Source organism: Eriocheir sinensis, chromosome 52 (genome assembly GCF_024679095.1).
Source record: "Eriocheir sinensis breed Jianghai 21 chromosome 52, ASM2467909v1, whole genome shotgun sequence".
NCBI lineage: Eukaryota > Metazoa > Arthropoda > Malacostraca > Decapoda > Varunidae > Eriocheir > Eriocheir sinensis.
In genome coordinates, this window is record NC_066560.1 from 1,059,112 (window position 1) to 1,083,243 (window position 24,132).

At 42.1% G+C, this 24,132-nt stretch overlaps 2 protein-coding genes across 4 annotated transcripts in view; one reads left to right on the top strand and one right to left on the bottom strand.

Moving 5' to 3' along the window:
- The window catches only part of LOC126982864 (uncharacterized), a 41,857-nt gene extending 37,386 nt beyond the window's left edge, over positions 1 to 4,471 (bottom strand). The window contains exon 1 of the mRNA XM_050835135.1: positions 4,295 to 4,471. Coding sequence (XP_050691092.1) covers positions 4,295 to 4,314 — 20 coding nt within the window. The 5' untranslated portion in view covers positions 4,315 to 4,471. The remainder of the gene's footprint in view (positions 1 to 4,294) is intronic.
- Positions 4,472 to 6,009: 1,538 nt separating this feature from the next.
- Positions 6,010 to 22,654, top strand: LOC126982866 (vacuolar protein-sorting-associated protein 36-like). 3 transcript variants are annotated; one of them, XM_050835137.1, is made up of 3 exons: positions 6,018 to 6,174; positions 18,130 to 18,291; positions 20,571 to 22,654. In XM_050835137.1, exon 3 carries the CDS (start codon positions 20,691 to 20,693, stop codon positions 21,843 to 21,845), a length of 1,155 nt encoding a protein of 384 aa, XP_050691094.1. In that variant the 5' UTR covers positions 6,018 to 6,174; positions 18,130 to 18,291; positions 20,571 to 20,690; the 3' UTR covers positions 21,846 to 22,654. The 3 variants fall into 3 exon arrangements, with proteins under 3 accessions (XP_050691093.1, XP_050691094.1, XP_050691095.1); XM_050835136.1 differs by lacking the exon at positions 18,130 to 18,291 and having other exon boundaries at positions 6,010 to 6,174; XM_050835138.1 differs by lacking the exons at positions 6,018 to 6,174; positions 18,130 to 18,291 and adding an exon at positions 18,342 to 18,362.
- Positions 22,655 to 24,132: the final 1,478 nt, after the last annotated feature.

Genomic DNA, 24,132 nt, shown 5'->3' on the forward strand with positions numbered 1-24,132 from the left:
TCTCTCTCTCTCTCTCTCTCTCTCTCTCTCTCTCTCTCTCTCTCTCTCTCTCTCTCTCTCTGGTTGATTTAAACAGTTATTTTGGGCGTTTTAACTATATTAACAGTTGTACATAAAGTTTACAGTTTAAGTGAGCGAGTCGCACAAGAGTCGCACGAGAGCCAGCCACAGCTCCACACCAATGTGCCCGGGGCGGCCGATCTCCACTCGCCCGCCCGCTACCCGCTGTCTTCTCCCGTCTTCTCCCCCGTCTTCGCGTTGTTCGCTCTTTTTATTTGCTTGTAGTTCGTCCGGAAGGATGGGGCTTCCGGTTGATGACGGCTGATGAAAGTCATCATTTGCTGATCCTAGTGTCAGTTCATCACAGCTTCCCACGGCCAAAAGCACGACGTGTTGTTAAACATCCTGTTGTGCGACACCGACCGGGTGTCGCCACACGTACAGTCATACATTCACATGTACATTATAATATACACATTACATTGTTATAGAAAGAAGATCATTGATGAATAACAGGAAGAGAGTGGGTGATAGAACAAAGCCCTGTAGAACATCACTGTTGATAGGTTAAGGGAAAGAATAGTGACCGTCAACCACAGCAGAGATAAAACGGCCGGAAAGGAAACTGGAGGCAAAGGAACAGGGAGAAGGATAAAATCCGAAAGGGGAAGTTTAGAAAGCAAAGACTTGTGCCAGACTCTATCGAAAGATTTCGATATGTCTAGTGCAACTGAAAAAGTTTCACCGAAACGGCTAAGAGATGAACATCAAGAGTCAGTTTAGAGAGCAAGAAGATCGCCAGTAGAACGCCCCTTGCGGAACCCGTACTGGCGATCAGAGAGGTCAGAAGTGGAAAGATGCTTTTGAATCTTCCGGTTAAGAGTTGATTCAAAAGCTTTAGATAGACAGGAAAGTAAAACTATAGGGCGGTAGTTTGAGGGATTGGAACTGTCGCCCTTCTTAAGCACAGGCTGTATGAAAGCGTACTTCCAGCAGGAAGGAAAGGTAGATGTTGATAGGCAGAGACGGAAGAGTTTGACCAGGCAGGGTGTCAGCACGGAAGCACAGGTTTTAAAAACAATAGGAGACACTCCATCAGGTCCATAAGCCTTCTGAGAGTTGAGGCCAGAGAGGGCATAGAAAACATCGTTCTTAAGAATCTTAATAACAGGCATAAAGGAGTCAGAGGGGGAATGTGTAACAAGAATATGCTCAGAATCGTTCAGAGTGGAGTTTTTACAGAAAGTTTGAGAAAAGAGTTCAGCCTTAGAGATAGATGAGACGGCGGTGCTGCCGTCAAGGTTAAGGAGAAGAGAGAAAGATGAAGAAGTGAAATTGGAGGATATGTTTTTTGGATAGTTGCCAGAAGTTCCGGGAAGAATTAGAAAAAGCAAGGCTTTGACATTTTCTATTAATGAAAGGGGTTTTGGTAAGTCGAAGAATAGATTTGGCACGATTCCGGGCAGAAATGTAAAGATTATGGTTAGCAAGAGTGCGAAGGCTCTGATACCTTTTGTAAGCTGCCTCTCTATCTTTGATAGCACGAGAACAAGCGTGATTAAACCAAGGCTTTTTAGCATGAGGAGTAGAGAAAGTATGCATGGAATGTGTTCCTCCATTCCAGACACAATCACCTCTGTGATGCGCTGGGCACACACAGAGGGGTCTCTTTCCTCGAAGCAGTAATCATTCCACGGAAAATCGGAAAAGTACATCTTCAGGTCGTCCCACCGAGCTGAAGCAAAATGCCAGAAGCATCGCCTCTTCGGTGGGTCCAGAAGGTGTACAGGAGCGATAGGACAGGATACAGAAATAAGATTATGACAGGAGAAGCCCAACGGAGAGAACACTTTGAGAGTAAGTAGAAGGGTTAGAGGTAAGGAAGAGGTCTAGTATGTTGGGCCTGTCTCCAAGACGGTTGGGAATACGTGCAAGGTACTGCACCAACTGCTCTATATCGTTGAGGAGAGCAAAGTTGTAGGCTTGATCACCAGGTTGGTCAGTGAAAGAGGATGAAAGCCAAAGCTGGTGGTGAACATTGAAATCTCCTAGGATGGAAATTTCAGCGAAGGGAGAGTGGGTCAAGATGTGCTCCATTTTAGAGTTCAAGTAGTCAAAGAATTTTACATAGTAGAGTTAGGTGAGAGATAAACAGCACAGATGTATTTAGTAATAGAATGACAATGAAGTCCTAGCCAGATGGTGGAAAATTCTGAAGAGTCAAGGTCGTGGGCACGAGAGCAATTGATGTCGTTGCGTACGTAGGCGCAACATCCAGCTTTGGATTGATATTTAGGATAGAGATAGTAGGAGGGAACAGAGTAGAGATTGCTGTCAGTAGCCTCAGAAACCTGTGTTTCGGTGAGGAAGAGAATGTGAGGTTTAGAGTAGGAGAGATGGTGCTCCACAAAATGAAAGTTAGTGCGAAGACCGCGAATGTTGCAGAAATTGCAGAGCGTAATTGTGCTATTTTGAATTTTAAATTTGGGGAAAAGGTGTGAATGTTGTGTGAATGTAGTGTGGTGTGGAAAGAGAGAGGATTTGTCTTTAGAGAGCATGCTGAACTACTCTCTGGCAGTGGTGGGCGCGGTACTGAAAAATCAGTAGTGCGGTTGCGTTAGCGCGGTACTTTTTCCGGAGTAGTGCGGTTGCGGTAGTGCGTTCCCATTTTTTTTTTCTTTCCCAGTGCGGTACGCGGTGTGCGGTACTGCGGTAGCGGTAGTCACTAGTCAATATAAAAAAAATACTTCAGTGCCTATCCTGGCTATCCATTGACTAACTAATAACTTGTGAGATACAAAAAAAATAAAGGAGGACTGGGGGACGGAGAGAGGAGGGTAAGAGAGGAGGAAGGGGGGGCCAGGCCGGGGAGTAGAGGACGGGAAGGGGAGGAGGGGGAGGAGATCAGCGTCATGTGAAAGAGGAGGAAGTAGGGGGTGGGAAGGAAGGAAGGAAGGAAAGGTGGTGCAACAGCTGCAGTAGCACGTGCACTAGCCAGGGAGGAATGGTAGGGAGGATATGGGAGAGTGAAGGGGAAGGGGAGGAGGGGAGGAAGGCGTTTGAGCGAAAACGAAAGATAACTAATATAGGAAAGTCATGACGGGAACAGTGAAACATTATTCAAACCGTCCAATATACTAAAACAAAACACATTAACTGGTAATAGCGAGACATCGACCGTGGGAGCGCTCTAAGCACTGGCGTCTCAGGCCTCAGCGAAGAAATCACGTGGAAATTTCAACGAGGAGATAATAATAATAATAATAATAATAATAATAATAATAATAATAATAATAATAATAATAAATTATTATTATTATCATTATTATTATTATTATTATTATAATCAAACAATATTGATCTTGGCTACATTAAAAAGAGAGAGAGAGAGAGAGAGAGAGAGAGAAGTTACAATGATGTTAAGAAAAAACAGATATAGTATGTACTATATGGTCTATATTATGCATCAAAGAAAAATTTGTACGGGACATGGGATTGAGCGGCGATCATGTTAATGCTTGCTTGTACTGTTGTACACTGCCATGTACAGTCATCGTCAGAGGCAGTCATGGCGCGCCGCCTTGGGTTGAGTGACGAACAGATTTACTCTGAGTTATTCATTTAGTATTTAATTTTGAACAATAACTGAAAAGTCAGAATGATTGAATCACTGATTTTTATGACTGATACCGATTGATTGATTGTGTCCGATTTACTGTAAAAAAAAAAAAAAAAAATCTGCGAGCATGCCGCGCTGCAAATGTCTTCGATAGTTTTCTAAGTACCGCTGGATTTTTTAGTGCGGTCCGCGGTAGTGCGGTATTTTCAGAAAGTTTGCGGTAGTGCGGTACTTTTTTGTGATGCGGTACTACCGCACTAAGTACCGCACTTGACCAACTCTGCTCTCTGGTGTTGATGAGACAATAGGGAAACGGTTAATGAGGACATGGGAAGAGTCTTTGGAGGGCTTCAGCACCCTCCTCGCTTCCCATATATACCTCACCGGGAGTGGCTTGCGCCCGTTTCGGTAGGTGTCTTTCTACCTACCTCCTCCCTATATATATATATATATATATATATATATATATATATATATATATATATATATATATATATATATATATATATATATATATTCGTGATGCCTATCTAAAAATATTGAGAAGATAAAAGTAAATTCATGAATGACCGACAATGTTGTGAAAAAAGAATGAACTGTATGACCAGCCACTGAAAGAGAGTTACAGCGATTGAGGAAGTGGGAATGAGTAAGTGAAGAATAATCAATACTCACCTAGCGATACTGATCCACATTGCCTTCTAGTTTCTGAAGTTTCTCTCGGATTTCTTGAATTCACTGTACTTCATTAAATATATCTTTAAATACCCATATATTATTTCCTTCGGTAGCCTTCTCGTATTAATAACAAAGTTTCCTGGTAATTATTCATTTTGTTTCTTCGGGCACTCCTCCTCCCACCGTATACTGAGGCTCACAGTCCTCCTCCTCCTGGCCTTAGCCCGTAGTAGGCCTTTGTAGGGTTTCTCTAGGGATGACGAAGCCAAAACTCTCTCTCTCTCTCTCTCTCTCTCTCTCTCTCTCTCTCTCTCTCTCTCTCTCTCTCTCTCTCTCTCTCTCTCTCTCTCTCTCTCTCTCTTATTTAAACTATATCTTGAGTTTATTTAGGAAGGTGATTACCGGTTTAAGGATGTATGGTGAGTCCTATGTTAAAACCGACCCTCTGTTCAGCTACCCTACTAATTGAAAAATAAAATAATATACAATTTACATTATTATACAATTACATAGGCCTAGTGGCCATACACATGTGCACGGATTTAGGTCACAAGGATGATTTCGTGCTTACACTGGTGGGTCGTCATGAGGCGGTCGAGTTTCAGATAGATAGGCCGTCAAGGCTGGTCCCTGTGGTGGGGGTCTGTAACAACCCACACATTGTGTACCGCGGACTCCGACACTGAGCACTTTAAACACTTAACACCTCGAGCCCCGCGGGCATGGGCGTGTCAAGCACCACAACACTGATCGAGGGATGATTTGTAACAGAGGGTAACCCCTCCGCCCTGTGTATTCCGGTCCTTCCTGACCAAGACTGAATATCTTTTTATTCGCACATAGTTTCGGGGCACATTAATGTCCAGGAAGGTCTCGGACACGAACAGTAAGTCAGCATTGTGCACACGAACGAAGCTGTGCGAAAGCTCGCCTACGTTCGTGTGGAATCCCCGCAGATTGCCGACACAGTGCGAAGCTCATCCCATCACCCTCGGCGCTGCAGTCTGCCGTTGGAAGGCATCGCTGTTCCCAGGAGGGGGGCGAGAAGCTTATGCCTTGTAGGTGAGGGTGCGGGCGAGCGTAGAACCAGGGGCGGCGAGGCCCCAGGGTGTGTTGAAGCCCGGCGGAGGAAGGTGCCGGGTATATAGAGCCCTTAAAGCCCCGTTCACACTGTGCCGACTCTGGGCCAAGACAACCCACGACTCTAGGGTACACGAGGTCTTGGGTGTTGATGTGAAAGGGTCGGGCATGTCTTGAAAGAGGTACGTCTTGATACTGCTGCGCCGACGTCGTGACGGGAGTCTGGAGTCGTGAGGGGCAGCGCAAAAAAGGATTCCATGCTAAACTTTCACGACAAGAGTTGGCAAGAGTCTGGACCAACCGTCGATCACCATTCCTAAGTAGGCGGCACAGACGACTGTGCCGACAGGAAACGGGAAAAATTTGAAAAATGGCCCCGACAGTCGTCACGACTGTCTCAAGACAAGCCAAGACTGTTGACGACAGTCGTCACGACTGCCCCAGACCTCCCTCAGACCTCAACCGGAAGTGTACTGTTTTGGCAACAGACGCTTAATTTTGTTTTATTAAATACATCAAATCATCAGTCAAATGAAAAATAAAATCTGTATTATATAAAATCCGTATTATAATGATGTACGACAATTGTCCTGCAGAAAAGATATATGCTTCCCAACTGGAATTGTGGTACTGGCAACACTGGCGGCGGCCCTGTCACACAACACCCCGACACACAGGCTCAGAGCACCGCCAGGCACCCGCCCCTGTCTGCTGCAGCAAGGAGTCATTTTACCTTCCTATGACGTTGCGGATCACTATCTCTGCATCTGCCTGGGCTCTATGATATAGTTGTTCAGGTACTGTGCATTTAATTCATAAGATAAAGGGATAAGAACATCGAAATAAGGAAAACCATTGGTAATAACACCACACCTCATCTCCCTCCCGGTACTCACAAGCTTGGGGTTCCTGTCGTGATTTTTTGTTTTGTTTTTTTCTTAATAGATCGGGAGGCTGATGTGAATGCTATAGGCTAACAATGAATTGAACCTTTAGGATAACATTGAATTTATGGTAGCAATTTCGCGGGAGGTTATTTATTTCATTGTGTTCTATTTTTGGTATATTCCATAAGTATTACTGCGAATGACACTTGTGCAACTCTAAGTACTTTGTGCACTCCGAACACACTGCTGTATCGCATCCTGTCACAAATCATTCCTGAGATATTAATTTCTTTAAATTTCGTCTGAGGAAATATATTGAGGAATTTATTTCCATGTATCGCATTTCAGCAGCAGGGCACAGGTCATGTATGGTTAGGTTAGGTTAAGTTAGGTCAGGGTAGATTTAGTTTGGTTAAAAATTAACTGTACACCTGACATAAAACACAGTGTATAACATAACACTTGAATACTGCTCCACGGTTTGTGATCCATACACACTTAGAAACATTGATAGATTAGAACAAATCAAGGGGAATATTCATGAGTGTAGCCTACTAGTTTTGAGATGCTGACTGCTTATTTTTGGACAAAATATGATTGTTTATCATGGGGATAGTATTTTTTTCAGAAATCACTAAATAATTGACTTTTCAATGCCTTTTGTGTACTCGTCACCGCTGACGCAAAATAGCTCGCAGAGAGGTTCAACTTGGGGGACATGGCGGAAATCAGGGATTTTGGGTGGGGAGCATACTTTAACTACTCCAACCGAACTTTACATAACCTAACCTCTAACGGAGGGGCTTCGCTCCCCTCGACCCCCCTCCTAACCAGGACCCCTCTGCCCCCACATATGCGACTAATTTTTTGTGAGGAGATATTTCTCGCAACACCGGCACTGCATTCAGGGACCAAAAAGAAATCCATGTTGTAAGTGTTAACTTTGCCAGAGGTGCTACGCTTTCGTGAATATTACCCCAAATCAACTCCAAGGTGGCTAGGTTCATTACAAACGATTACACTCGAACGCCTGACATCACAACACAGATCAAACAACAGATAAACATGGAACCTCTTCACTTCACAGACAAGCACACAGACTTAAACTTATGTACAAGATCACAAACACTCACATTGACACAGATCCACATGCATACTTACACAACGCAAACAGTGAACGTACTCATAGCTGGTAACACACACAACAAAAAATACCAAACATATCACAAAAACACTGATGCATACAAGCACTCATACTTTCCACACACCTATACGTGACTGAAACAGCCTCCCTCAATAGATTTTAGACTGCAGTACAATACTCATTTAGAAAATAAATACACGCTTACCTGTCACCACAACACACCAACACTAACAATTACACTTGATTCACTTCCCTCCCCTGCACACTCTGCTCCCTTCCCCCAAACAGCCAATCCAAAATATATATGTGTGTTATGCACCTGCATAGGTGCCCTGCTCATTATTGTCTAGATCCAGATTCAGAAAAAATTATGATGGTAAGGATTTAATTTATGCACCCTTCCATATCTCATTTCCTACTCTACCAACTGCTCTTCTGATGTCAAATAAGAATCTTAAGAATCACCACTCCACCCCCTCCACCACCCCAGCCCCCCCAATCCCCCAAGACAAGCCTGGGGAACTGTGGGGAACCGGGGTATTGGGGGGGGGAAGCCCATATCACTGAAAAATGGCCTTCCAAAATTTCCCTAGAAAAATCCCTAAATCAGGAAAAATTCCCTAGTCTCGAAAGTAGGGAAAATCCCTACCGTATACTCACATGCGTGGGCTAATCGTTAACCAAGCATACCATCGCTAACCACCCCAAAACAGCCCTGAGCCATGACTCAAGGTCATCCGGGACTCGGGCTGAACAGGCCCGGGCTATACCCGGCCCTCAGCACGGCAGCGTTGGGCTACGTGTTCTAAAAAAAAAATAACCACGTGTGGTGGACCTGGTCTCACATGCGTGGGCTAGTCGCTAACCAAGCGTACCATCGCTAACCAAGCGTACCATCGCTAACCAAGCGTACCGTTGCTAACCAAGCGTACCGTCGCTAACCAAACGTTTGTAGAAAAAAAATATATGAGACCTAGTGATGCTTCATACGGTAGGTAATGAATGCGAGCTATTTTGCGGCGGCGGCGTTAGCTCGATTAATCCCTTTAGGGAGCTGTGGTTTTGGTGGTCGTTAGCTCGATTAATCCCTGTAGGGAACAGTGGTTTTGGTGGTGGACGGCCAAATCACTGAAAAATGGGCTTTCAAAATGTCCCTACAAAAATCCCCAAAATCGGGAAAAATCCCTAGTCTCTAAAGAAAGGAAATTCCCTGACGTATACTCTTGTAATCTATTCCTATATAACGTAGTAGCCGCTGCAGCGGGTCTGTTGACGAGTGTAAGGCGTGTAATTGGATGGTCAGCGTAGTTGAACCCCCACCCCACCACCCCAATCGTAGTCGAGCAACTCTTGGGAAATGTCATGTTTCATAATTACATATGGTACAATAGTGACGGTTAACCCGTCCACTTCTTGTATGTTGATGCTAGATAATTTTTACCGAGTAGTTTAAGGTACAAAATAAAACAGATTTGTGACAGCTGTCATCCAGATCGAACTGACGCTCCTGCTGTTAACTGACGCAGGAGTGACCTACCGACTGCTACGTATGACCCTGGCCTCCATTTTACTCAAATTCCACTATAAGTATCGCGCATTGAACAATATCCGTTTGTTTTCTGACACGTGCTTGTCACACCATATGTTACACTTGACACGCCCGTGTCTTTGTTGGACCCGGTACTGGGATAGTAGTCGGTCCTTTTGTCAACCTACATGCACACCAATAAAGAGGTTAAATACTCAGTTAACACTTACCGAAAGGTAAAGTAGACGGATATTTTGAGGGAGTGAGTGTCGGGCCTTCCATCCATTATGGCGGCTTGAAAACAACTGACTTCAGGAACCCACCGTTAGGTTCGCCGCTGATACCCTCGTAGTAACATTTTACGAATGCATTAGAAAATACAAATAGCTGCATTAGTTGCTTTAATATAGAGAAAAAATAACTTAAAACTCTGAAAAGACTGTTTTTTGTCCGAAATCGTTATAATCCATGCGCATTTTGGATATTACTGACTTAGGAACTAGTTTGTAGGGTGCACTGCAAGGCAGGTATGAGGCTCAGTCTGTGTATAGAGGCGGTTGTGAAACAATAACAATGGACTTAGAAAATCCAAGCCACCTAACTCTATAATTAAAGAGGCTTGCCCCCCTGGCCCCTCCCCAAGGTAAAAGCATATCTGAAAATGCATTATAATACTAATTCTTTCACGTGCTAAATTACTACGAATATTGGTTTGGAGTGGTTATTCTTAAGTTTTGCCCTATATATATATATATATATATATATATATATATATATATATATATATATATATATATATATATATATATATATATATATATATATATATATATATATATATATATATATATATATATATATATATACAAACACACAAACACACACACACACACACAAACACAAACAGTCAAACCTCGGTTTACAAGTGCCTTAGTTAACGAGTATTTTGACTTACAAGCAAAAAAAATCACAAAACATCCCTTGGTTTACGAGCGGTGACTCAGTATACGAGCATCCTGTTTGTACAAGTTTTTTTTCCGCCACCTCAGGGGTGGGAACACAGGCTGTATGGAGGCCGTCAGGGTCAAACGTGTGTTTCCCTCCGAGGAGGGACCACACACCCTTGCCGGGTGACAGCTCATGGAGGGGAGGGGAAGATACTGATAGACCGACTATCGGCTCATGTCAGCCTAGCCGACCAAGTTGGTCTTTCGACGAGGACTTGCGTGTTTTTTTTGTATAAGTTGAAGACGTGAACATGGGTTCCCTTTGTTCACTGAAAGACGAGTTCTCAAAGAGGGGAACAATGGGAATAGTCTCAGTTAAGGGTTGCCACCTTGAGCTAAAAATAATAAAGAACACAACATCCCATTTTCCAATACAGAACGAATCCATATTTTAAAGAACGGGTGGCAACACTTAATTTTCTCTAGCCTGCCATAACTAACAGCCGCTGCTGGTGAATGCAGGAGGAAGGGGGTAGGGACATTATGACGCGTATTTAATATGTATTTCAAGCCGACCCTTGACAAACATAATTTAATAGACTGGTTTTGTGGTTCACCGAAAAATACGCTCACTGCGGTTTTAAAATACTGAATTTTATCTGTTTAACCATTCAGACATCCAAATATGGAGTAAATGGCATTCCGTATTTTAATGAAAGGGTAGCAGGTTAGCAACCCTAGTCTCAGTCCGTGTTTTAAACTCGTAGAGATAATATCCGTGCACTCTTGTATGATTGCATTTGTGATTTTGTGTGCGATCTTAGTGTTTTCAGCACTACAGTGTGTGTTGTTTGTGCTTTAACAATGTCCCCAAGAGAGATGGTTAAAAGGGATGGTGCTGCAAAGAGGAAAACAGGAACTAAAAATGACATACTAAATGTAGTTGAGACAGAAAGTATAGACCTAACAAAATTGGCAACCATTGTTTGAACTAATGTAACTGAGGGATGGGGGATCATATAAAGGGAGGAGAGCAAGATGGCTAGCCAATGCAGAGACTGGGTGCTGTCATTTCAAAAACTATTCTCTGGCTGGGACCATCCAAGAGGACCTCAAGAGAGTCTACTGGTGCTACAGGCAGCACCTAAAAAAAAAAAAAAAAATGAAGTTGAGGGGAAGGGGGGCCAGAGTCGGAGTTGTAACTTTAAAATTTCCCGGAGTCGGAAATATTTAACTCCGACTCCACACCCCTCGTCTCATCAGCTCTCCTCCTCTTACTGATAGTCTTCTACCTCAAAAATTCTGCCGCCATGCTGCCTCTATTTCTATCTTCTATCGATATTTTCATGCTGACTGCTCTTCTGAACTTGCTAACTGAATGCCTCCCCCCCTCCCAGGGCCTCGCCGCACACGACTCTCTATTCAAGCTCATCCCTTTACTGTCCAAATCCCTTACACACGAGTTAACTAGCATCTTCACTCTTCCATCCCTCACATAGGTAAACTCTGGAACAATCTTCCTTCATCTGTATTTCCTGCCTACGACTTGAACTCTTTCAAGAAGGGGGTATCAGGACACCTCTCCTCCTGAAATTGACCTATCTTTCGACCACTCTTCTGAACACTTTATTGGTGCAGCGAGTAGCAGGCTTTTTTTTATTTTTTTATTATTGTTTCCTTTTTTTTGCCCTCGAGCTGTTTCCTCTGCCGTGAAAAAAAAGGGCTTTGTAGCTGGGTTGAGTGTAGGGAGGGGGGCCGCTCTTTACACCACGCCACCCACAACCTATGCAGTGTTCCAAACACAGGCCTGTTGCGAGATAAAAGTTATTGCACTGCATCACGTCACCATGGAAATACCACATGATTTAGAGACTTCAGGATTGTGGCAGACTGAAGAGGAAGGATGGATAAATTAAATACCCATAAATTTATAGCTATTGGCTTAGGCAGAGCCGTGAAATTGATAATGGAAAATGAGCAATTTTCAGGAAAATGTCAGAACATTGCTGTACAGGGAGAACCAATTTCACATTACATCCCTACCCCTGAGGGGTTAAGATATATACTGGCTTTTAAACATTGTATGAAACCAAATTCACATGTTTTAAACATGTAAAATAAGTGGTACCCATACTGTAATTTTGTGCTATACCTATGTATTGCTGAGTCAAGAGCACACCTTCCCAACCACATATGGCCCATAGTACCGTCAGTGACGTTTCCCTAACCTTGCAGGTTTGCCAGATGAAAACCTTCCATGAAACCCACTCATCTGGTAACGCTACAATCTAGAACTTTCATATAAATTTTATTAATTGAAATACAAGCCCCGCACATTTTCGTCAGACTTATTTTCAACAAAGCAGCCTGATCGTTCCATAATCTTTAAAATAACTGGGATACATGAGATCACAGTTGTTGACTTCAATGCTCTTTGTAGTCATATATGGCTGTCTGCTTGTACGCAATATAACAAGAACAGTAGCTGCCTAGGAATAGATTTTTGCACCCTGTATGTAAGGGTTTGTGGCTAAAATCATGTGAAATATATACTACAGTGGGTTGGCAGCTTAAAAAGCCCGCCCATGAACATATGTTGTAAACATCCTGTGAACAAGAAATCTGTGTAACTTCCCTATATAAACCTTCCTTCCTTCTTCATATATGGTTATCATGTAAATGGTTAATTATTGGTGCTTCTTGGCAACAGTTATAGGCCAGAAACTGGTATATCTGGTAGTGCTCAGATAATCTGTAGCAGTGACCGTGGACCAACACCTCGTTAATTCGACTTCTCTCATCCATATTTCATACATGAGGTAAGTACTACATTGATAATCATCTCCTATGCGGGGCAGCACAGGAGATGATTATCGATGTAGTACTTACCTCATGTACGAAATATGGATGAGAGAAGTTGAATTAATCTGGTGGTTGCTGTCCGTCACCACCAGATTTATCCTACCATGAGCATATATACAGCTTCTTCTGGCCCATAACTGTTGCCAAGAAGCACCAATAATTAACCAATTAAATGATAACCATATATGAAGGCAGTTTTTGGGTAAAAAATTGGCAAACATAAGAGGCAGAGTACGACAACCTGGCAACGTTCAGCTGAGGGTTGTTGGAACACGTGGTGTTGCCGCTTCCTCCATGTGAAAAGGGTATAGCTCGAGCAATTGAATATTTCGCAGTTCTTCTACTTCCACTTGTGAATAAACAAAATCTAATTCTTATTCTGATAACATAATTCTCACTCATACGTTTCACTTTAGAGAACATACTTTACACTGTCAATGAACGTGACACCCTGCAGGAAAACATCACCCTATTTCTTCATTTCTACACTTAAGTCTTGTAAACGTGTTTGTATCTGAATATTTCCTTATATACGGGTCAAGGTGGACTGAAATTCATGTGTTATACGCCAATGAGAAAATACTAGCACTTCATTATGCATAAATGACGATATAATCCCTGATTATGTCCCAAGGGAAAGGTTCAAGGGAGGTCTCGAGGTACCTTGGATCTGCTAAATTTTGCTTGGAGGAAGATGTTGGGAGACGGAAATATGGCTGCAAGCCTCTGAGGTCACACACACACACTAGACTGGGAAGATGCGAGGTAGGATAAAACAGACCACTAAAGATAAAACTAAGGTCCCAAATGGCAGCAGAAACTATACTAAATAGGTCATGGAAACTAAACAATTCTGAATGATATAAGCAAATATATATGAGGAGAAATATGTCAGAGGATGAAAAAATGAAAGTAAAGGAAATGATAAATGAAGTGAAAAAGAGAAATGATGAAAGATCAGTAGAAGAAAAGAAGAAATTTTTTTGGAGAATGAAGAACAAAAAACTGATGAAGTGGTGGATAGGAGGAGAAAAGAGGGAGTAAGGGTGTTGATAGAAAGGGGGAAAAAAAGGGAGAAGGGAAGAAAGGTTTAAAGATTGTGTACACAAACACAGATGGTCTTGTATGAAAGAAAATTGAATTAACTGATTACATTTAACTCTTTAATGCCTGAATTATTTTCTCAATGAAAAAAAAAAATCTGATACTTTCTTCATGTTCATTTTGCTGCACTGTTGTCATATATATATATATATATATATATATATATATATATAGAGAGAGAGAGAGAGAGAGAGAGAGAGAGAGAGAGAGAGAGAGAGAGAGAGAGAGAGAGAGAGAGAGTTCAATTTACATGGATTTTTTCAAACGTGACAAAAACGTCACTTGTTCTTCGTGCATTTAAGTTCAGTTTGTTCCTTTCGGAACATGCATTTTGTATCTCTTAAAAGTACAATATATATATATATATATATATATATATATATATATATATATATATATATATATATATATATATATATATATATATATATATATATATATATATATATATATATATCAGTGGTGGGCACCGATCACTTTTTTGCTGTTCCAATCCCCAATCATCCGATCACTTTGGGCAACTGATCCGATTCCGATCATCCAATCATTTTTTAAGTACTGTTTTTCCGATTGATCATTCCGATCATCCGATCATTAAAACTTATAATGATATTTATTATTTTTTTATAAAATAATAATAAAAAAAAAAATTAGGCATTCTTTCATTACGGACATGTTTCTGGTTCTGGGAAGAGCCTAGAAATGCATTGTGCCACGTACCAATGATAACGCAGTGTACATATTACGTCCTATAAATCGCTAGTTGACTGGATATTGGAGAGATATCACAAATTCTTCTCATCTCACGGGGAGAAGCCACCATTAGCTCGTGACGTCATCAGGCTGAAGCGGAGTACAGCAGACGACAGTACTAGTGTTGTGTCCATTGTTTTTTTCATCAGCTATGGCCACTCCAGCTCCAAACTGCGCCCAACAGGTATGTTATAGGTGCTTACAGAACACCTTAAGAGTGTTGGAAATATGCTATATTATTAAAATGGGAGTGAAATCAACCGATTCGCCTCTGCTCTGCAGAAAATAGTTGAGTTCACGATTAAAAGTTAGTCCGAGGGGAAACTATAGAGAATAATCAAGGTTGAATTTATATTAGTATTATGGAAATTTACCTAGCCTAACCTAGAGAAAACAATGGCTCTGGAACGTCAGAGAGAGAATCAACGCCTGAAGATGAATAAGAAGAAAACGAATGCAGACCAATATTCTATAATCAGAGGACGTGACAGTAGAGAGAATAGTTGAGTTCACGATGAAAAGTTAGTCCGAGGGGAAACTAAAAAAATTACTGCAGGATTCACTAGCACAGACAGAAATATCTTACGTGGAGTACTTTTGTCCGTATATATATACTCTTGCACATTGGCACGAATCACCAACGACTGCGGGTTACGTCTCCAGGCAATGCTAGCCACTAGAAACATACACCACAACACGAAATCTCGGAGTAACACAAAGTTGGCGGCCTGCTGACTGCATCGTGACGTCACGACCAATCAGCACCCGTTTCCAGGTCACGTGATTTTTCCTCAACTTTAATCCATATTTTATACCACATTTACTATTTTACATGAAGAAAAAATAGCACCATAGCTGAATTTAGGGCCTATTTTATCCATACAGACAGAATTTGAAATAAATATGTTGACCGGAAACATGTCCATTCTGGCGAGAGGTATTTTTGGGGCAGGAGGCGTGAACGTGGCAACATCAGCTGCGTGCTGCTCTCAGATCAAAGCTGAAAACGTTGAGGACAACGTTGAGTGAACTCGGGGCAACACTCATATGATGATTGATATTCTGAAACAGCACCCCTGCATCTGGCAGGTGAAAAATAAACATTACAAGAATAACAATGACTGGCGAGGCGGTGCAAGAGTCGCCTCGTGAGGCCTAGTGTGGACACAGCTTTCGAGTCAATAGGTTACGTCACTATAGTAACATATAGCCTAGTCATATTCTCACATGCATGAATTACTCTAGTTAGAAGGTAAAGCCTTAGATTATATAAAAATGCGTTTGTCCCTCACCAGGTACAGCAGTTAGTCGGTTTAACTGGGTTAATTAATGGAGTGAGCGCCAAGTAAATAAAGCGACTTTGCGCCTGCGCGTTTCGTTCACGATACCTTACCAGGATTAAATAAATCAACGATCAATAATTATCGCTTAATATTATAAATAAATACGCTTATTGAAGAAACTATTTAGCAACTTGTATAAAAATAATTGTAAGAAGTGAGTAGTGAGGTTTCAAAATGTCTGCAGTCAGTTGTTGCCATGACAACGTTGACCACAATTTTTTTTTATGTGATCGGTGATCGGAAGTTAGTTTGTGAAGTTCCGATCTCCACAGTCCGATTACCTTTTACAAAGATGATCCAATCTTTGCATTCCGATCGCCAATTGCTGTTCCGATCAGATCGGAAGATCGGACGATCGGATTGATGATCGGATGTGCCCAGCTCTGATATATATATATATATATATATATATATATATATAGATATATATATATATATATATATATATATATATATATATATATATACAGTAAACCCTCAGTTATCCAGGTGCACCGTATCCGACCTTGCCCGTATCCAGGAGTTTAAAAAAATATTTGATTTTTTCCAAAAACTTTTAAAAAATTGTCACACGCCGCCAAAAGTCATTTAAATTGCCCGGGCGCATATTTATGAAAGGTTGTGAGGTTTTTGTCCCGCAGAGGCTAGCCCCACCCCCTGTACTGATGTCACGTGTTGATATCTACTGATTGGCTGCTGCCTCCTTCCTTCCCCTCTCTGTCTCGACTCCCTGCCCCTCCAAGGATCATCCTTGTGCCCCTCTCCCTCCCTCCTCCAGCATATATTGTGTCATTTGTGTGTTGTGTTTTTTGTGTTGCTCGATGAGTAGCTCCTCTTCGTCTTTTTCATTTTCCTATGGCCAATCTGCCTTTCTCTCTCTCTCTCTCTCTCTCTCTCTCTCTCTCTCTTAGATGCAGAGAGAGAGAATATGAGTTACAGTTGGTTGTAGCTGTGTCAGCTGCCAGTGACCTTGACAATCTCTCTCTCTCTCTCTCTCTCTCTCTCTCTCTGTTTTATGGCCTTTGTGTTTGTTTCCGAGGGGCTTCGTGGTGCAGTGGTTAGCATGCTCGGCTCACAACCGAGAGAGCCCGGGTTCGATTCATGGGTGGGTGGCTTTTCCTATACCCTACACCCTTGTCCACCCACCAGTAAATGGGTACCAGGTATTAATCGGAGGTTGTGTCCCATCTCCTGGGATCTGTTCCCTTCTCCTATAATTCCTTCCCCTTCTGTCTCTCTCCAGCATATGACCACAGATGTTGCGCTGACTAAACGAAACTTTCCAACTTGTGTTTGTTTCTGGGTATATTCAAGTAGTTTACCTAGTTGTGAAATACAGGAAAAGAGCCGTACTAGGCTCGTGCTGTCCTGTCTCCATAACGCTTATTATCCAGTTTGGCTTTAAATTCATGAATCGTTTTTGCACACACAGTCTTCTCATCAAGTCCGTTCCATGTAGTTGTGCTTCTGTATGGAAAACTGTATTTCTTGATGTCTCTCCTACAGTCGCTCTTCAATTTCTTACTATTCCCTCCTGTCACACTTCTGTCACATACCACTGAGTCTTCCCTGTCCAATTTCTCCAATCCCTCTTGTATCCTGTACAATGCTATTAAGTCCCCTCTCTCTCTGCTTCTCTCCAGTGTTGTTAGTCCCAATTTCTCCAGTCTTTCTTCATAAGTATGTTCTCTCAGAGTTTCCGGTAATTTAGTCGCTGCTCTTTGTATTCTTTCCAACTTTCTAATTTCTTTCTTCAATCTAGGTGACCACACTAATGCTGCGTATTCCAGTCTTGGACATATCATCGATGTTATTAGTTTCTTCACCATTTCTTCATCTAAATATGTAAATGCTGCTTTTATGTTTCTAAGAAGATTGTATGTTTCCCCAGTTATCTGATTTATATGTTTTCCAAAGTATAACTTGTCTGTTATGATCACTCCCAGATCTTTTTCTTCATATTTTTTCATGATTCTTTCATTACTCAGAGAGTAGTTCCCAGATATTCGTCTACTGCTCTTACCAAACTCCATCACACTACACTTCTCTGTATTGAATGTCATTTCCCATTTGACGCCGTTACCATAGCAACGATGAGGCTTAGTAAAAGGACGGCCTTTATCTCCACTCTTGGAGCACTGGCAGTTACTGTGGCAAGAATTTCTTTTACACTATGATTTTCAGAGTGTTGGCCCTGAGGGAGTAAGCCGTTTCAAAGGCTGTAGTTGGGACCGAAAGGGACAACTACCTCCCGAACCAAGACCAAGGGAGAAATCCCAAGCCACCTGTGACATCAAGACCAAGATCAAGATCATAGATACAGTGAACACTGCTCTCATTCACGTGGTATGCTCTCCCTATGGCAACGTAAATCATCCCCAAACGTAACTTCTCCTAAATCTGAATTCTTCTGCAAGGTGAACACCTATCTCGAATGCTTTGGGGTGCTTTCAGCAGGTGTTTTGGTAGAACAGTGTTGCCACTCATGCCAGGGCTACTTGGTGCGACGAGCAGGAAATTTAAATATCCTAAAAAATTCTTCTATGACAATCCGTATAAAACCGAAACCGTACTATTTGAGGGACGAGTGTGTATATATATATATATATATATATATATATATATATATATATATATATATATATATATATATATATATATATATATATATATATATACAGTACTGTCTCCAAATTTGCAATAAATAGGTGGACGTTGCTGGTCGCAAACATTGAAATTGCAAACTTTGATCCATTATTCTATTGGGGAAAATTGAAAACCGTCGACTTCTTGCGCTTGGCCACACATCCGGGTGGCCAAGCACATGTGTGCGGACAGCCCTGGCCATGCGTTGGGCCCGAGTAGCTGGCGAGCGGCTGATGATGGTTATGGTGATGATGAGTGTCGGTGGTGTGGCCTTTGCATCGGCACCCCCTGAACGCTGGGTTTGTTAGGGCCCGGGTGTGTGTGTGTGTGTGTGGCTGTGTTTGGTGTGGGGTGGGGTTTCTCATTTTGCCAGTTCTTGTTTCACATGTTGCAGGGACCCTTTCCGTTCTTCCCTATCTTCTTTTTGAAAAGGAAGAGATGGAAGAAAAAAAAAAGAGGTCCCGCACAACATGTGGAAGGTAGGAATTGGCAGATTGAGGAGCCTGGTCCCACGATGGGCACAGCCACACACGCACGGGCCCGATGAAGGTGCCGTCTGGGTGGCGCCGATGCCGGGGCCGCACCGCCAACATTCATCATCACCATCACCATCATCAGCCGCCCGTCAGCTGTTCGGGCCCGGCACACGGTTGGGGCTGCTCGCACACATGTGCCTGGCTGCCCGGATCCCACTCACCATGCTTCCCGCAGCCAGTGGAGAGGCCCAGGGGGTGGGTAAGAGTGAGAATGGGAATCAAGGACCACAACAAGGTGTGAAAAAACCGGTTTTAGCAGCCTTTTCCTTTTCCTTTCAGGTCATATCACAATTTCAGTTTTCAATAAAAAATCTAATTTTTGGGGTCCCAATCGCAAACTCAGTGAATCACAAACTTGAAACTCGACATCCTGGAGACAGTACTGTATATATATATATATATATATATATATATATATATATATATATATATATATATATATATATATATATATATATATATATATATATATATATATATATATATACAGTAGAGCCCCACTTAGCGCGAACCACAGTTAGCGCGAGCCACCATCTACCAAGAAAAATATTAATTAGCGCGAAAGCCTCAGTTAGCGCGAGCAGCCACAACGACTGAATTTTGAAAATTGCGCCATGATGCTGAATGATGCTGTATATATATATATATATATATATATATATATATATATATATATATATATATATATATATATATATATATATATATATATATATATATATATATATATATATATATATATATACAGGTAACTCTTGATTTACGAGTTTGGTTTACACGTTTTGAAATAACACGGGTCCAAAATCAAAATAAATGTTTAATTTACGTTTTTCACTTATACGAGATATTTTATGGAGTGGCCACCAGATGTCTCACACAACTGGACTCACCAGGCGCCAAGAGCCACACAGCTGAGCTCAGTTCTTCCTTGGCTGCCACTTGAACAACAATACAATACCCACCCTGCCACACTACTCAACAATAGGTGTGCGCAGGTACCAATACAACTATCTGATGCAGTACGGTACCAGACTGCTCGGTACCGTACCAATACTAGCCAGTCGCTCATGGTGTCCCTCATTTCTTCCTCACACGAGTGAGGCTGAGACCGAGTGCCTGAGTGGATATCTCGGTGATATGGATATTCTCTCTCTCTCTCTCTCTCTCTCTCCACTGAATGAAGTGAATATTATTTTTTTTTTCGATAGAAACCTACCTCTTGTTTGATTAACATTGTTTTTGATTTACGCGACCTCTTCAGGGACACAATACTCGCGTAAATCGAGTTACCTGTATACACACACACACACACACACACACACACACACATACATCTTACTGTTGAAATTTCATAGAAATAAGACACTCGGCCTCCTGCTATAGCCACCTCTTTTGTTGCTGTTATGTTGAATTCTGACTCCCTTTTTTTTCCCTTTTTTTCAGGCATGGCAGGAGGGCCGAGTGTCTCAATGGTTGTCATGTTGAGCTTTCTTTGACACACTCCTTCAGGGACAAACACATTCACCTCCCACACATGAGAAACAATCTTAACCCTTGGCAACAATGGACCGATGGTTTTGGTGTGACTCCAGTTTAGGCCCAGGTGAGGCTCTGGCTGCCTCAGCAAAGTCCATCCGGTTATATGATGGAGACAAGAAGACTGGATATGAAGACGGCCATCTTACTCTTACAAATCATCGACTGTTGTGGCGGCATGAGAGTCAGTCATCATCCTTGGGGCTGCCGCTGAATCTAGTGGTCCTAATTGAGGAGGAGGCTGGAGGGTTCACCTCCAGTCCAAAGCTTGTGCTGCACCTGGCCAGGCCCTCTCCTGGCCAGCCCTCTGGACCTGTTGCCACCAGCCAGGCCTCTTATGTAAGGCTCTCTTTTAAACATGGTGGTTGTAGTTCTTTTCAGCATGCCCTCCAAAAGGCTCTTGAGGCACGGGCTTGGGAAACTGCAGATACAGCACAGATTAGCAATAGCATGAAGCCTCCAGGGTCAAGGAAAATTCATACAGGTATCTTGGGCATTGAGAGAGCCATCCAAGCAAAGCAGGAAGAAGCAAACCAGAATATAAGTCGTGCCTTTGAAGACCTTCGGAACTTAATGGAGTTAGCCAAGGACATGGTCAGACTTTCACGTAACATTTCAAATAAGATCAAGGAACATTCAGTTTCTGCTGATGACACAACACAGTTCAGGTCATACCTCCTGAGTTTAGGCATTGATGACCCTGTGACAAGGGAGAAGTATGGCTCAGCAACGCAGTACCACCACCATCTGGCACGTGAGATTGCTGGGGCCTTAGAGGAGCCTGTGCAAGAGGCTGGAGGGGTAATGCTCCTTTCTGAAGTATATTGCAGGATCAACCGGGCACGTGGCCTCCAACTGCTTTCTCCAGAGGATGTTGTTCAAGCATGTAGTGTCATGCGGCACTTGGACCTACCTCTGAGCCTACATACTTTTGAATCAGGAGTCCAGGTGGTGCAAATAACAGGCTTAGATCAGGAAAAAGTGGTGAAAGACACAGCACATGTATTGGAGTGCCATAAAATAGATGGTGTGTCAGCTGGAGACTTAGCACGGGAGTGTGGTGTTCCTCTTTTGCTAGCAAGGGAGAGGCTGCTGCAGGCAGAACGGTGTGCCCAGGCTGTTAGAGATGAATCCAGTGAAGGACTGCGATTTTATCCCAATCTGTTTTTCTCTCGCTCATAGTCCAGGAGACCCTTCTTCCTTCAAGTTGATTCACCTCGCATCAAGCAGTTCATTCAGACTCAACAAGAAGATGAGCACTGCACATAACTCACTGCTACTCTATTGCTAATCAAATATCAGCAGTAGTCACAGATATAGCCTGATATCTTACCAGAAAACACAGAAATTACAAGTTTGCTGAAATGCCAGAAGCACTGCAGACTTTTTACTGTATCAGCTAAAAATCCCATCATTACTACAGTTGGGATAGAAAAGTATAGGTGTCATTTCTGCTATATGTATCAACTTGTTTGCTGCCTGTGAGTGTACAGTAGCTGATAATTACTTATCCTGACATTAGTGTTGATATAGACAGATTAGCTAAATGGTCAAGTGCCTTTTATTGATTACATTTCAGTTCAAAAAGTGATAACAAAATCCTCACCAGCCAAAGCAGTGATAATAATGATTTATTGGCTAAAATATAAATATTCAGTGTGCATTGGTCAAGCTGAAAAAAAAAATTATTGCTTGGATTTTTTTTTATTATTATTGTTATTATTTATTTTTTTTTTTTTTTTTTTTTTTTTTTTTTTTTTTAATGGAGCATATTCTAACTGCAAGCTATGAGAATGTTTCACGAACCTTCACAAAATGTTTTTTCTTTTGTCAGCACCACTTTAGTACAGTAAAATCTCACTTTTGGTGACTAATTGGTGCCAGAGAAAGCTCACTAAACTCAAATTTGAAAGTTCAAACAATAGGAAAAACATTAATTGGTAGCAGAACCCTCAGTCAACATATGTTTTAGTGTATTGGTGTTTTAAAACCTCATTTTTCTATCATTCATTATTGGATACCAAGAGATAATAAAAAGATGAGAGGAAAAAATAATATCTTTAATCTTCATCCTTTACTTAGTATGGTTCATGAGAGAAATGAGTGCTGGTAACCAAGTGGTGCCTCCTCTTACACCACCACTCTCACCCTGCTGTGGATCGACCTGTCTCCCTCCGTCATCACTACTCTTTGACCTTCATCTTTTATTTAGTTTGGTGTGTGCGAGAAATGAGTGCTATAGTCCGACACACATGTGAAGGCATACACAGCGCTGCCGCATCACCCCACTCTCTCATATGTCAGCTACTTACTATTTGAAATTGTGTATTAAATATTCTGTATAGGTACATTACATATTGCTGTATAGTGCTATGAACGGGTTGCTCTTTAGAATAATAGCAATAAATTGTATAAATTCCATTACACAGGACAAAGGTGCTCTCCAACATTTTCAGCGATCAAGGACACTATGTCACTTCCTCCTTCACCTCCATGTGCAATGACAGCTACTCCAACTCACTCTCATGTGCTCCACAGTCGAGCTTCACCTCTCAGCAAGGGGCAGGGTTGGAGGTGGGCCCTATAGTGTGTGTAAGTCTGTGCTCCAGGCTAGATTTGGCAATGCTGTGGCCATGGAACTTCTCGAGGGGCCCTGTACAATCTGCCTTCATAGCTGTGTCAGACTATAGTTACCAAAAGCCTCTTCTTACACCGCTGCTTTTACCCTCCCATGTGCCGACCTACATGCACTGAATATGTGGAGACGATGGCTGAGTGGATAGTGTGACGGCGCCATGTCCAGGATGATGCGGGTTTGTGTCACGCCTGGTACCACAAGCTGGGATTTTTCAGTCACCGCCGAGTGGCCTAAGACTACCCACATGCTCTTCAGAAGACCACCTATCAACCCAGACTAGATTCTAGGGTCAAAGATGAGCTCCAGGGAGCAGCATATACCAATGCAAGATGGCGCCACTTTAAATACTTGTCTGCGCCACAACAGGCTGGGCCATGCCATCTGACCCCCCCAAGCAAGCCTTTTGGCACCATAGGTGAAAACATTAAAAAAAAAAAAAGCTTTCTCCTTGTACAAATAACAAAAAGTCAAACTCACTCATTTTGCTGGTCACATCAACAATATCCTCTATTACTTTATCGTCGCTATCAGTCATTATCGGACACATGAGATAATGCTGATGACCTATGCTGAAAATTTACCCCCAATACTAGTGATTTCTGCAAAACAAATAAGGCAAATTCATCATAAATCACCAGAAATTTAAATTTTGTCCTCACATTATGTAGAAGTGAGGAAGAAATAATCACTAGACCTCACAATGAAGACTGCTGCTGCCATTGACAATGACAACATTTGCTTGATTGGTGGCAGCAGCAGCAGAGCCTGCCTTCCTAATTGTGGGCTCATGTGCTTATTTTTTTCCTCATTTCTCTGTATTGTGATGATAAA